The following is a 16334-nucleotide window of genomic DNA, read 5'->3' as shown; positions in this document are numbered from 1 at the left end:
AACTGCTGATTTAAATTAGGAAGTGATTTACATTATTGGAGGGGGTTAGGTGGAGCAATGCTTGATTGGGCTTTACAAAAAGTACACAATTATAATATACCAAGCCAATGACTGATATCAGGGATATATTGATTATTTTCTTGGTTTAGCATCCATCAACCAGGATATGGCCACCATAATTCTATGATAGGTACATTTTCATATAAAGGGTAAACATTGCACAGAAAACACTGAAAAAAAGAAAACACAGGCCAAAATATAAAATAGTTGTAATTTATTGTCACATTTTTCTTCAGTACAATTCATTTTTACCCTGCAGCACCACGGTCTTCTCAATTGCAGAGCAAGTCCATTTCTCTTTTTTGCATTTAAAAAGAATTATTTCATTATTTTGAAATGTCCAGCTTTATGGCCCATACTAGATCTAAAGTCCCTATTTTTAGTTTTAAATTTGTTAGTTTGTATTGTTTTTTTCATACCATACAAATACTGCACCTGGCATTCTTTTTGTATGATATGAACATTTTGCTTGCAGTGGACTCCTATGTCAATGTTCCTTTTCTATCGTTCACACCAGCTTGTTTTTCTTATTTCCTCTACTTTTACTATGTGATTTATCATGTGCCCTAGATGATCTCACAAAGAAATTCTTTGGACGTGGAATTGTACTGAAACAGTATAGTTGCTAGGCAGTCAGACCTTAACACTACTTGTCCTTATAAGGACTTAAATATAGAATATGGCAGTAGATTAAGGGCATCACACCCCTCAGTAGAGCTTAATAAATACTAAGACTTCAAATAAATAGCACCCCTTTTACAGACTTCAGCCTGTTTTCAATGTAGTAAAACTTCTGAAGAGTAAAAGTATATAGAAGATTTAGTCAAGAGTGAGTTGTAATTCAGCTCAGTGAATAAACTTATATTGGATGAAATGAAAGGAAGTATAAATTCACATTGCAAAAATACTTTAGAATGTACAAGGAAAAGTAAAGAAACTGTATTTCTGCTCACAAATGCACAGATGAATGGATGCCCTAAATTTTATTCCACAAAGTGAAAATTAACTGTGCAAAGATTAAAATTCTGATAATGTTAATGTGTTAAAGTTGACTTAACAATTGTCTAATTATGTGTGAGCAAAAAACATGTCTGTACATATTCCTTGCACAATTGACTTTGAAGGTAAGTATATGGCAATTCTTTAGCAAATCAACCTCATAGAGACTATAATTATAACTTGCATCTCCCATGTTCTAGGGCTGATCCAGGTTCTTTACCTTGACTCTGTTTGTTCCCTACTTTGGTTCTGTTAGATTTCTGCTTGAGAGCTCTTAATCTGGTGTTATTTCTCTCTAAAGGTGCGTACACACTTCCAATTTTTATCGTTCAAAACGAACGACGAACGATCGATTGGGCAAAAATCGTTCGTAAAAAAAGTAACCAACGACGCCGACGAACGAGGAAAGTCGTTGGAAACGAACGACCGGACCGGCGGATCGGATTGGACGACGATCGTTGAACATCGTTCGTGTGTACGATCGTTCGTTGATCGTCCATGGTCTGAGCATGCGTAATGAACGAACTTTCCTGTCGTGCACATAGTTCCTCTATCGCTCAAACGATCGTATCTATTGTGTGTACAATATCTACGAACGATCGTGTCGTTATCTCTATGTGCAGGATCGGTGCTATACGATCGTTCATAGATATCGTGCAGGATCGTTCGTCGTTGGTTTTCCAACGATAATAATTGGAAGTGTGTATGTAGCTTAACTCCTACAAGTACCCGCCCTACAAGTACCCTGGTAAGAAGTAAGTCACTGAACATATAAAAGACTTGGACTTACATGGCACTGGAGGTAAACCATTTGCTCAACTATGCTATCAAGTTAAAGGAGGGATAATGTGGAATAGAAACCTCCACTTGATTTGGTATTTACTGTAAACCAGTAAAAAGTTTAGAAGTACATTTTCTCATAATGTACAATTATTCCCCTCTGTTACACTAAAATAATCCACGCTTTCGCTCACAAACTGCCCGAGATTCCATGGTGTTCCATTTAATGGTTAGTAATGTCTATATTGAGCCTTTCAACAAAATACTGATGACCAAGTAATTTTAATAAAGCAGCACATTCAAAATAAAATTGGGGCTTCATTTTGATTAACCTGAGGTTGTCAACTGCACTGAAATTTTAGTTCCAAAATCAGAGGTGTGGCAATGTAAGTACTAGTAATCTATAGGTCAATAAGCAGTACATTGCACACAAGCAACACACATTGTGGGTAGGAGCACTCATCAAATGGAAGGTAAAATGTATTTTTCAAATTTTCTTTATCTTGAGGAATTCTTGGAATTCATCAAAAGCCTTTGAATTGAACACTGATTTTCTGAGCTGAAGTACAACAATAAAGTAACTGAGTAATGCTAATAAAGTAGCACATCCAACAAAGCAAAAGGCTGAAAATACATTTTTGTTGCCCAAGTATCATTCTGCCCAACCTTAGATCCTCAGTTCTAGGGTGCCCATCATGCAAGCTTCAATTTTATCTGCAGTCTGGCAAGTCAAAGTAAGCACCTCTATATAGATCAGAAAGGCATATGCATTGTACTGAGGGATGCTTGGGGGCATGTCAGAGCTCTGACTTAAAGTCACAATTTGCATTCTAAAACGTAACGTAAGAGGATATTTAGATAAGACATGTCAGGCGGCTCTGTTGGCTTGACTGCTTTATCACCATGACAAAATTACTCTCTTAAAGCAAATCTTCTCTTAAAGCTATACCGAAAACTGTGAAACACCAGCAACACTGCCTAAAAACTTGTTGCTGCTATAATAGTAATTTTATATTCTGTTTAAATAGATCTAAACAAAATAGTAGCATGGCTGAATCTGTAAAATGCTGCAACTATCAGCAATACATCTTCTTTATATCTTGTATTTCTACATTTTTGAAAGATTAAATATTAATTTGTGCTTTACATGGCTGCAGGAAAAATGTTCTCTGAAGTTTTACTCTTCAGTTCCATATTTTACCAATTGTAAAAACATTATCCAACGCCATAAATCCTTATTATATGCCTTGCAATTTTTTTAACCTCAAGTAAAGCTGGCTTTTTAAATAAAGTGTATGTTTGTTTAAGATATCAAGTTTATATTTTGCATGCTTACAGTATGTTGGATATTTGTTAATTGCATTATACATACATTCAGTAAACTTACAGTTTCCATCAGATGCATTTAAAATGACTTACAAAAACACAAGCTGAAAATTTAGGGCAATAATATACAATTGAGGGTGTATTACAATAAATTTAGGAGCTGGAAGAAAGCAGAGCAGTTACAGATTTTTACTGAATTACTCAATAAAAATGTTTGGGATACATTTATAAATAATTTTAAATCAATATGGAAAGTGTGCTTTTAGCAAAGAATTTCTATGACAAACTATTGAAAATTCCGTTGCATACTCTTGTGTGCAAAACATTACATACTATACAGTTTCTAAAACACTACACCACTGGCATAAAGGGGATGACTGGTATAGTACCCTGCATACATATTTTTATTCTAATTTTATTTTTGAAGGATTTTGAAATCATATATGTACAGTATATATTTGTAATATATACATATAATTTATGTTTAATATCTGCTGTCTAGTTAGACCTGTGCTTTTAGACTTGAGGAAAAAACTTGTTTAGTATAACTGGGATTAAATGGAAGCTGTGCTATTTAAATTTTTTTTTTAATAGTTTCTCATGTATTCTTAATATGAAAAATTTTAAATATATTAATAAAGACAATAACAATTAAAGACTAACATATAATAAACTTTGCTATATCATTTTGAGTATGTGTTTGTTCTGTCCAGCAGTTCACATGGATTAACTGCCCTGAGTAAATGCTATATATCTCTTACCAAACAGCAACTGCTGTTTAACTAACCCATTAAAGCTTGCCAACTGTACCTGTAACTCAACACTTTTTTAGGCGTCATTGAACTAAATTAAAAACAAAATAGGGTTCATTCATTAAATATGCAAACATTCATCAATGTTTCATACACAATAAAAATACAGTTTATCCGATAAGATTTTTGCTGTGCTTCTAATGCCATCACTGTTTTTTTTATCTTTTGCTTTATAATAGTACAGCAGACCATGTTCAAAGCAAATACTGTTTATATGCGACTGTTATACTAGCTGACCTATTATGTGTAAGCAGACACTGGCAGCACCTAAATTGAACCCAATGATCTACTTTCTGTAGTGCATTTTAAAATATCCTTATATAAACTTTTTTTGAAATGGATTTTTTTACATTCCTCAGTAAGGTTGAAGCAATCATCAAGCTATGGCATGCCCTATTCATTAAACTAATAGGTATGGTTTGATGTGACTGAGTAACCAGTATGCTTTCATTTTAAATTAGAACTTAAAAAAAATTAAGGATTTTAGGAAAAGTTATAAAAAAACAAAAACAAAAGAAAGCCAATAACATGAATGCATGACCATGTTTTTACAGTAAGTAAAAAGTTTTATCACAGTTTTTATAGCTTGCATGAGTTCATTTTTAAAATATTTTTTCACTTTTTTTAATTCAATGACTTTGTTAATACTGGTGTGTGTTCTTGGGTTGCTAAAGTTCTATGCTTTGTAACAATAAACACCGTATAGCTTGTGCTTTTTATCTGGGTAACCAACAAAGCGCACAGCTGCTTCAGTAGGACTGCAGCGTCTTCTTGGTTTTGAGATTGGATAACGAACACTACCATCAGCCAACCATCCTCCATCGCAACGATCGTATCCAAGTAGCTTCCATGCTGCATACATCTGGCCTACTTTTGCAATCTGAGCTCCATCATTGATACAGGCTTGCACAGCTTCATCGTAAGTCAGCTTCACTGGGTGTATTAGGTAATAAAAACGACCTAGGGATGAAAAAAAATAAACAACCTCAACATTTCAAAAAAATGCTCATTTCTGTCTACAATTTATTTACAAATGTTTGTATTAGAAGAATGCTTGGGTAGCATGGTAGCTCAGGGGTTAGCACTTTTGCCTTTGCAACACTAGGTCCTAGGATTGAATCCCAGCCAGGACACTCACTGCATGGAGTTTGCAGGTTCTCCCCATGTCTGTGTGGGTTTCCTCCGGGTACTCTGGTTTCCTCCCACATCCCAAAAACATGCAGTTAGACTAATTGGTTTCCCCCTAAATTGACCTTAGGCTGCATTAATGACATATGACTATGGTAGGGACATTAGATTGTGAGCTCCTTTGAGGGACAGTTAGTGACATGAGTATGGACATTGTACAGTGTTTCATAATATGATGGTGCTATATAAATACTGTAAAATAATAATGCTCACATTGTATAAAGCTCATTAGTGGCTACAATTCATGTTTAAATGACTGTTTTAAAAGGAGGACTGGCTCCAAAAGAAGCTGTTGACATTCTTCCAACAGGAGCTGGTAAAATGCTAAACAATATCCAAACAGATAAACTGGCTTTGATTGGGAATGGTCGAATGTGCCCAGTTTGTTAGACTATTCATTGAAATCTGATAAATATTCTTCTTTGATAGAATTTGCATTGAAATCCCTGACTTTTCAAGGTAATTGCAAAGCTCCAGAACCTGGTACTCTCACAAAACTATTAGAAAGGAAAGCTGGGAGCATCAATCTTTTGTGTACTGTACTTTTTTCTAAAAAGAAAAAAAGGCCCTTCCCAAACCAAATTTCTAGACATGTAGCCAAGAGTGGCAAGAAAAAAAGGGGCAGAAAATGTGTCCTTGCTCCTGACAATACTAGGCTTCATGTCATTGGGGTGAAAGTGTTCCATATTGAGAAACAATGGGCTCCTCCTCACAACCTGTCCTTGTAATGATTGTGGGGGTATGTTGGGGTGCCTATGGTATTTTTAGTAGTAGTAAGACTCCTTTTATTTCCACAAAGAGTTAAAATGTAGAAAAAAAGACACACACCTTTTTATTGAAATCAAACTGAAAGTGTCAAGGCTGATAATACAGATGACAAAGGATTCTCTGTGCTATCTGTACATTTGACAGAATTGTGAACTGAGGTCCAGAATTGATGAAGCTGCCAGGTTTTCACCAAACTGGGCTGCAAACAGCTCCCACATTGTAGCCCTCAAGATGCTCAAGTGGACAATAGACACATTAATCAAAAAACAGAACGGTCAGGACAAGTAGTGCACAAAGTCAGGAATAGAAGAGACAACCAACAGGATCACTGGGTCACAGGAACCCTTAGCTATAAAAAACCTATTGCAAAGGGTAAAGCAGCAGACACTGTTAAATAGAAAGTCCAATTGGCAGGCTAGGAAGAGATTGGCTGAGTATAAGGTATATTAGAAAAGCAGGCAAAATCTGCCAACACCTATACAGTTCATAATAAAACAGACTGAAGCCAAGTCTGCTACATCCCTTTGCAGTATTCTTCACTGGCTTCCATTTCACCTTAAAATCAAATTCAAGCTCCTGTGCTTTGCCTTCAAATCCCTACACAGTTATCATCCCACTTACCTTTCCGACCTGGTAAAGAAATACTCCCCCAGCCTCTCTGTCCGCTCCTCCAATGACCTACTAATGACTTCCTCACTCATAACCTCATCACACGCATTGCTCCAAGACTTTTCTAGAGCTGCTCCAACTCTCTGGAATGGTCTTCCTCGTCCTATTCGGCTTGCTCCTACTTTCTGCACATTTAAAAGTGCTCAAAACCCATTTTTTCAAACTTGTCTACCCATCTTCTTCTGTCTTTTGAAACCCTCACTACTTCCCACCACTACATATCTCCCCCCCCCCATTATGTGATACTTTCACCACCTACTAGATTGTAAGCTCTTCAGGGCAGGGTCCTCTCCTCCTGTATCACTGTCTGTATTAGTCTGTCATTTGCAATCCCTATTTAATGTACAGCGCTGCGTAATATGTTAGTGCTATATAAATCCCGTATAATATTATTATTAATAATATTAATAATAATAATAATAATAATAATAATAATATTAATAATAATAAAGTAGAGGAAAAACCACAATCTGATGTGTGACAGCAACACATACTTCTCCAGAAATAGGTAAAGGTATTCCCATTGCTTTTTTCCTAATTTTTTTGTATAGCTAAACTAAAAAACATATTTTGTTTGTTTTTGTTTGTTTTTGTTTGCATGTTATAAATATATTACACTGCTTTCCAACATATTTAATGGGAAAGCGTCAATTGACTTGGTACAAAAACCTATTGCAAATGTAAGTATTGGGATTATAATGAGATGAAATCTGATGCAAATTAACCCTACCATGTTCTCCCATGTAAACTTTAACACCGATTTAGGAGAGAAAATTATGCTTTTTAAAATAAATTATTAACATTTTACTTGGCTCATCTTGCCACATGTTCTTCCCTCCCCCAGTTAACCAAGGAGAGAACAATTGTTCAAAGCTGTGCACCTGCCTATCACTTTACAAGGAAGGATGCACATGTGGGCAATCGGTGTAAATGGGCAGGTCATGGGAGAACAGACAATAAACTTCTCTGCAACTTCTTTGTGCATATTGCAATCAATGCCACCTACAAGGGATTTGGGAGGAGAAGACAAAGCTATTACCTTGCCTAGGGACTCATTCTCCCTCAGCTGTGTCTGTTTACCAGGGTATAGAACTATTAATTGTGAAGAATGTAGTCAATGTTTTGCATTTTGAACTAGCTTGTGGCATATGTTATTTCATTGCTGAACAACTGGGATTTCAACATTTTGACCTTAGAAAAGTTTCTGTATCTTTTACTGTCTTGACACTGACATGATAACACACTTTATTGTGTGCAGTCCCACTGTGTCTGTAAGCTCTCCTTGTAATTTTTTGTTAACTCTGCAAGAGCTAGTCCAAAATACAGATACATTATCTTCCATAGTTGTTTTCAACTCTTTCCCTAATCTCCATGAACATAAGCCCTTGAATGAAAGTCTGACGAGGACTGGAAAGAAAATAGCCGTCATGGAAACCAACATTTAAATTCCCATTAGCATCTTCTAGTGCCAGAAATCTGTGTTCTGTCAAATGCTTCCAGAAATGACATTGCCTTATCAATTAATTACAGTATCACATATTTTGTGATAAGCTATCTGCTATTTAATGAAATGCATTGTAATAAATAATTTAATGTTAGAAACACAAAATTAATTAAAGAATTAGGCAGTAGGTACTTATAACGTTTATATGTAAAGAATTTAGCAGTCAGAAAATGGGTTGTAAGAAGAAAGGCAAAATTATAATTTTTGCAAAAAAAAACAGGTTTCCGCTTTTGTTAATTGAAACAATGTCGTTATTAGGCAACACATTAAATTTTGAACTCTTTTGCTTTTCCACATAAAAAGTGTTTGAAGATGGGTATTATACCTAACAACTATCTTGACATTTTTGATTATGTTCATTTCTTTGCTATCTTGATTTACTAGTTGATGGGTTAACTAACAACTCAGTTAACATATTGGAGGATTGAATCTCAAAATCTTCATAGACCTGGCTGATGATAACTTGCTGGAATGTATTAACAAGAGTGAAACAGAGAACCCCTTTAGTTATAAATCCATAGTAGGGTACCTACATCCCAAATTAATAACAGAAGTGGAAGGTTTAATTTACCCATTGAGTGAAGACCCACATTGGATAAATAGGTAAAGGGGAATTTTTAGGGTACCAAAAAAGCTCAACTGTAATAATAAAGGCAAGTAATTTATTAACCATTTAGTATTAAAAAAATGTCATTTATCATAATCATCTTACATGCATATCCACATTTTAAAAACATATATCAGGGTTTAAAGAGGCACTAGACACATATATACCTGTTATGTAAGATGCTTGCTAAAGCCATATATTATTCCAAAATTTTATTACAGTATTCAATTTTTGACCAGTAATCAGTAGATGATTCAAGGGTCTAGATGCTCTACGCGTTTCGCAGATCTGGTCTGCAAAATAGCAGTTTGCAGTCTCTTAAAGGAACTGATTGCTGCTGCATTGGAGAGGTGCTGTTTTTCAAGCCTGGGAGCCTTTGGACATATTTATGTAAACCTTTTCCTGGACACAGTGGACACAGTACTCTCTGCATAGTCTACCTAGTTTTTTTCATTTTCCAGTCCAAGATGTCTGTTTTATTTCTAATTTACCACCAATATTAATGGGTCAACAACAGAACTCCTAATGAAGAAGACCAGATCTGCGTGGATCATTTATACCCTTGAATCATCTTGTGATTACTTTATTATGTCCAAAAATTTACTACTGTAAATGTACTGTACCACTGTAAATGGGGATATGGAAATAAGATGATTATGATAAATTAACATTTTTTATTACTAATTGGTTAATAAATTACTTGCTTTTTTTTATTACAAACAAGTTTTTTTGGTACCCTAAAAATTCCCCCTTTACCCATTTATCCAATTTGGGTTCTTCACTTGAATGGGTAATTTAAACCTTCCACCTTTTCTGGAATGTATTGCTAAACTATTTCCCTTTACTAGCTTGTCTAGGGTGGTGCTTCTATGGTGATCTCTATAATCATATGCTTAGCTCCCTGATTCCTAGATGAGAGCAGTTATCACCCAGAGAACGTAGCAGAAGAGAAAGTATAATTCCTTTTTCATCATTTTCCCATTCTCCTCTGAAGAAAGAAGGTTTTATAAATCAGAAGGTGTCCTTGCCTTTAACTTTAAACTTAATAGAAAAATCAAAAGCAATGAAATGTGATTCTATATATTACTAAATAATGTATTCAGACGTATTCTGTTATCCAATTCTTTGGTGACTGCCTGTAGCCTTTTATATACCTATTCAGGAAAGTAACATCCATGCATGTGACCTTCTGAAAAACATTTAGATCTCATTAATGCTTAAGAAATGTTACCTTTAAAGTTTGATGTGAAACAAAAGACATCATATCGGCCTTTGACTTTGTCCCTGTAGCCATAGTTTCGAACTCCGGGAACGGTGTTTTTACCACCACAGGGTTCCCTGGGGTTTGTTATTGGGTATTGTACGGATCCATCACTTAGCCAACCTGCATTACACCAGTCAAGTCCAGACCTCCATGCATCATACAACTGATCAAAGGAGGCGATTATAGCATCCTGATCTTGACAGGCTTGTTGAGCCTCATGAAAGTTCAGATTATACCGGCCGTGCCGGGGGAAGAATGGAAAAACAATACCTGAAAAGTAAATATATAAAAAAGTTGATTAGAAAGCTCATACCATTAAATGTAACATGTTACACATAATTAACTGAGTAAATAAATGGTTACAAATTTAGTGTATACTGTAATAACCTTCACTGTGCTGGAGAATGTAAGTTTTTTTTAGTGTTCTACCAATCTTGTTATAAATTCTTGCAGGCTTACCTGTACCATGTATTAGGGAATATTCACAAAGATTTGTAAAGCCATTCAAATAACATATCAAAACAACAGATTCCACAAAATATTCAGAATCATATCTCAAGTAAATATTATAAAACACTTTTGGTGGTCTGTGAGCTATTTGATCCAATTAACTTTCTGAAATTATTTTAATAATCACAATATACATATTTATTGTCAATGCCAAGTTGTATAAAGTATTTTTTTGTAAATCATTTGTAAAAAAATAAAATCCACATTATTGTTTTAAAACGTTTTCTATGCGGGGGCTAATACAGGGGCTTGGGACTAGCTGCTACCATTTTTTTTTACCTTCCAGTAAAACAAATGTTGACACAATGTATAAACTACAATAACAGTCCTCTTTTTGATTTATTATAAAATCTGTTCACCACATACACAGGCCCTGCTTTCTGCTTTGCAGATCTACACAATGGTTGTATTTCATCATTGCTTTACATATCTGTTATCTTACAACACCACATATAAAATGCACTCCCTATGTAGTTTATACTTCTCTACGGCTGTTATACTGGAAGGTGAAGAGATGGTAGCAGCTAGCCTTTAGCCCCTGTAATTGCTTATCTAAGAATCTAACACTTAATACAATACAAACTATGGTAGAGCAAGCATGTGAAAAGCAACATCAAAAATACAAATATTATTGTATAGATTCCATAAAAATCTGAAAGTTGGGAGGATGGGAAGGGGGGCATTAAATAGCATATTCATATATCATTGCAAACCAACTGTCTTTGGCTGCACAGTCAATGGGCCTGATTATTAAAGCTCTTCTAGGCTGCAGATTATACACTTTTATTAGTGAAGCCGCATGATCCAGCAAACCTGGGATGGATTTCCTAAAAGTCATTTGATGTTGCAAATGTTTTCAATCCGTGACCAGATCCGTTTCAGGTTTGCTGGATCACCCAGCTTTACTGGTGAAAGTGTATCCTCCCCAGCTTCAGAGAGCTTTAAACCCCCTGGTGGTAATACCAAATGTGGCTTGGGGTGAAATTTCTTTACAGAAAATGGTAACCCCGAGCCACACAGAGGAAAAAGAGGACTTACCTTGTCCTCACAAGCCCATGGCATCCCCCAGCGATGCGGGCATCTAGGTCCACTTGGTGATGCCCGGCCAGCATTGGCGATCGGTTAGGGATGCCCGGCATATTCCTCCCCTAGCCTTGCATCTCGGCCTGTGAGCGTTGGAGACGCGAGACTAGGGGATACAGATGCCGGCCGACTATGCAACGTGTGTGCGGCCAGGTGGTGTGCATTGTGGGGGTGGACCGGCGGGAAATTAAAAAATTGGAAGTATTTTTACATGTCAAATGTACCGATTTGACATGTAAAAATACAAAATATTCATACCACCAGGGAGGTTAATAAATCAGGCCCAATATGTTTGGTCAGAATGGTGAAGGCCCTGTTCCAACAAAAGTTCTGTCAAGTTTTTGGATGCAAAATGAAGTTGCCCTATGCTAGAATTTGGCTCCACTGTTCAGAAACTTACAAATGTTAGTCGTGTACACTGCATTGAGCATGCACTGTGCATACAGCAATGGGCAGCAAGCATTGTTATTAAAAAAACTGCTGCAGAAAAAAATGTTTTTGGAGGAAAGGCATTTAAACTCTCTTTTTCATGTGCACATTACAGAACAATTTTATAAAAAAATTGCATGGCATATGCTAAATTTCAGGAACCTTACTATACACAAGTTGTCTTTAGGCCATTTAAAAATCACATATTCAATCACACTGAGCAATTGTTATAAAACACAAATATCTAAATACGTGGCTTCTAACCCAAGTGGGATGGTGCAGCTACAAGATGAGTAACAGATCTGTTATACTGTGTTTTACTAATGGATGTGTAAAGTATTCTAACCCTTTCGTATTCTATACAACATTTAAGAAATTATCTTTTTTCTTTAAATTTGTTTTCTACAATGATAAGCCTAAGAAAGGTATTACCTTGTAAATCCAATGACACAACAGCGGTATCATCCTCCAGTCCTTCAATGACTTCACACTTGTATCTACCATAGTCTTCCAGTGTAATGTCGGTGATAACTAGTGAAGCATCGTTTGGACTTGATCCTTGCAGGTAAACCCTGCCTTGGTAGCTGCCATAGATCTTCTTGTGGTGCCCCATTGAAACAAAGACATCCACTTCCTTGAGGTAATCTGAAGTCAGTTTGGTCCACTTGATTCGAATTTTATGTGAAAGTGATTCTGTGGACACTGATTCATGATGAAATTTGCATGGCAGTGTGGCATTACCACCTCGATGGGAGATGACTTTAGCTTGCTCTACCTCTACCACAAGCTGAGGTCCATTCTCTGCAAAGAACACAAAAACAGTGAAAAATTAGTCTCGAACAAGGGTTTATGCTGCTCATAATTCAGTATATGTAGAAGCATACCAACCAGAGCAAATTGATGATCGAGCCTGTTTGTTCCCACCTGTTTCTCATATATCTCGTATATATACAAGCCATTTTAACGGTTGTAACTTTGCATCTGTATGCATTTTTTTCAGAGCAGGGTAATAAAACATTTGAAGAGGTTTGTGTATTCATTGGATCCATCATTTGTTTCCTTTTTATCTGAAGTGTTTTAAAGTACTGCTACTGTTATTACTGTTACTTTACTATAATTATTCTATTCTTTTAGTTTTATGTAATCAGTTTTACCACATCTAACTTCTATTATTGTGTATTATTCTTATATATTGTCTTTACCATTGTAGCAGCAGAGCCACAGGGAGTCACAATGGTCACAATGGCAACTGGGTCCCTGCTCCTGGGTGATCCATAGAGACCTGCATTACTGTGATCATTGTAGGAAGGAAGGACAGGTCTGAAACTACCAGGGCTCTGATACTGTGCGGGGCATCTGCACTGCGGGGATCTGTAATTAAATAGGGGACTTACCTAAGGAAGCCCATCACTGAGGGAGTGTATATCAATGAGGGGTGACTGTCATTGAGGGGGTCTGTCACTAAGGTTTTGTCTAAGTCTGAGCTGAACATTTCTCATCTGCTATACTTCCCTTGTGGTATGTGTGGTTGTTAGAATAATATACTATGCTTTGGATACACAACATTCAGATTACAGCAGGTTTCCATAGGTGGGTATAATGTCAAATGGCATATTCACAGTTAATGCAAAATCAAATTAAACTTATCTTCAGAAATATACTAAGTGCTATAGGTCCCCTGTGCGGCTACACAGTATTCACAGACTCAAGATTGATCACCCCAGCCCTTAGGTATTATTATACCTTATGCATGAGGCTGAATCTGTTTTAATATACTGAACACATACTGCATGATTACATGGTGCCTTAACACCCGTTATGTCAATGTGCAATTCATTAGGGCAGCCCATTAATTTGAATGTTTACCAGAATTCCCCCGAAAAAGTGTTGTAAATGTAGCTTACTACAGTGCATCATTGTGTGTTGTGCAGTGCTGCATCACACTACCATTGGAAGGATAGCAAGGAGCCTAATGTATGTTACTATAAAATATAACACTGTGGTCCAGTGGGGCCCCAGAAGCCTGCAACAAGAGGGGATAGGTGGGGGCCAGCATGAGGGGGATAAGCCAACAGGTTTTCTGATAAAGGGAGTGTGAGTGGCCTGATAGTATAGAGGGGTCAGGATAGGTCAATAAATAAAACAAAGGGAGGGTTTAAAGGTAGTTTATAAAAAAGAGAAAGGAGAGGGAGGGGATCAGAAATTTGTCAGTTTGCAGGAGAAGAGATCCCCGCCCTCCCGCCCTGTGTTAAGGGTTCTGGGTAAGGTTTTGGTAAGGTGCTGTGAGGTTCTCAAGGACAGGGGGTTTGTGTCCAGGGGTAAAAGTTATGAAGTGTGGAGAGCCATCTTTGGTATGGGGTCCCCAAAATTATGGTTAAAGGAGGGTGAAGTGGTTAACTTCAGTCTGGAGATGCGGGATTGACATTGTTCCCTGTTTAGTGGTGCCTGGGAGCATGATGTATATATATCAATTTAAACGCAGATCCAGTGTTAATGTGAAAAATGTGAGTTAAAACATGTAAAGGACCGACCACCTGAGAGGTAAAAAGTATAGGGATTAAAGTTTAAAAAAGGGATGTTTATATTCATTACGTATAATGTGTTATATAAGTCATTAAATTGTTATGTTAATAAACTGCCTTAGGGCCAATTTTCACCATACCTGCAGGTGTCCGAGTGTTATTGTAGGGTTAAGTGGTGAGAGGTAAAAAGGGGGGTGAAGTAGTTGGTGAAAGTATGTTGAAAGGCTCTGGCCTACCTCGGTCATGCAACAAGATGGGTTGAACAAGGCATTGAAGTATTGGTAAGTAGACTTTAAGATGTGCAGACGAAATACAGTTTGCTTGATCAGTATTTGACCTTTTAATGGGATAGTTATAGTGTAGTGTTCTCCCTAGACGTTTTACATTGGCCATGACTTAAGGAAAATTTTTGTTTACTCTATCCTGATTACTATTTTATTATGAAGACACAACACATTCCTCCCGTCTTTGTAATGATTTGTAGACATCGGACTTCTTCTTCAAGTATGAATGTTTTTCTTTGTATATTTGTTATTGTGTAACATAATGACAGGAAGAATTAAAGCAGTGACTGCAATTATGAAGAACATACAACTCATTTTAATACTCAGGCATGTTTGTGGTATTGATTAATGCCGTATGTGCTTTTTTGCATTCTTTTGATTTGGACCGATGTACCTGGGTGGCTATAGTAGATTTTTTTCCTTTAGCATTTTCAACATAACAAAAGAATTCGAAGCATCTTAAAAAAAAAACAGGGAAAACAAAAGACCATTATCTAATTAATGTAATTTCCCTGAGCACAACATCACCAAAGCGGAAATATAAATAAAAGGCTTGACTATTAGCACAATTTTGCAGATGTATTTCTTTACTGTTTTGTTCATCATTCTTCTTTAGAGGGGGATTATGTAGAATTTAAATTCTGGCAAATTTATTCTAGTCATTTCAATTTCATGTTGTGCTAATCCCTTCGATCTAAAATAGTACAATCAATTCCATCTACTATAATTCAGAAGTCATTTGAAAGCTTTAAGTGAGTGTTGGAAATCACTTTAGTGTGAAGAACAGATTTTATAGTTTCTAAGAATGATGTTTCCCCATATATAACTCAATAATTGGAATAATGGGAATGAATGGTGGAATCTGGTGCTACCTGGGGACTCAAGTTGCTTGATCCTCTACAATGGTTCCTTACTGTCTTCTTTCAATATTGAGCACACTCAGACCTTTTCCTAAAACATGGAGACTACCATTGATGGATTTCTATTCTACAAATGATAGTAGCCATATAAATACAATTGTGCTACTTTGAATGTAGCTTGTCATACTGACCTTTTTTATTGTTTATATACTTTGAGTCACTAATCTACAACTATAAAATAAGGACTGTCTTCTCTCTGAATCTCCCAATCTGTATACTTGTTCAGAGTTAATTCCTGAAATCAGATCTATAACAGCCAGGCCACTAGCATTAATTGTATGTCAGGCACCATGACACAGTTGATTCAACACAGCTTATGGTAACTGAACTAAATAGCAGTTTAATCTTCAGGTACAATATGTTCTTACAAACACTAAAAGTGCTCAGCATTGCATGTGATGTTTTCCCTGCTCAGAACTGAACTGTATATATATTTATTACTGCACTAGGCATTCAGAACCTTAATTAGGTAATATGTTTGCTTTAACATAGTGCAGGTAGCCATCTTGGTAGAGGATCAGGGCTTTGCTTCCTCATTTCAGAGCTGACCCATCGATGACCAAATTGTTCTATGCTATGGAGGGTTTGCAAAGGTTACACCATTCTCAC

At 36.3% G+C, this 16334-nt stretch overlaps 1 protein-coding gene across 1 annotated transcript in view; it reads right to left on the bottom strand.

Moving 5' to 3' along the window:
• Positions 1–278: 278 nt before the first annotated feature.
• The window catches only part of HAPLN1 (hyaluronan and proteoglycan link protein 1), a 68233-nt gene continuing 52177 nt past the window's right edge, over positions 279–16334 (bottom strand). Inside the window, exons 3-5 of the mRNA XM_072416186.1 lie at positions 12432–12800; positions 9945–10247; positions 279–4937 (exon numbers count right to left, since the gene is read on the bottom strand). Of these exons, the coding sequence (XP_072272287.1) occupies positions 4654–4937; positions 9945–10247; positions 12432–12800 (956 nt within the window). The 3' untranslated portion in view covers positions 279–4653. The remainder of the gene's footprint in view (positions 4938–9944; positions 10248–12431; positions 12801–16334) is intronic.

The sequence above is a fragment of the Pyxicephalus adspersus genome, chromosome 6 (genome assembly GCF_032062135.1).
Source record: "Pyxicephalus adspersus chromosome 6, UCB_Pads_2.0, whole genome shotgun sequence".
Taxonomy (NCBI): Eukaryota; Metazoa; Chordata; class Amphibia; order Anura; family Pyxicephalidae; genus Pyxicephalus; species Pyxicephalus adspersus.
The sequence above is the reverse complement of the archived record's forward strand: the minus strand, read 5'-3'. Positions and strand labels throughout refer to the sequence as shown.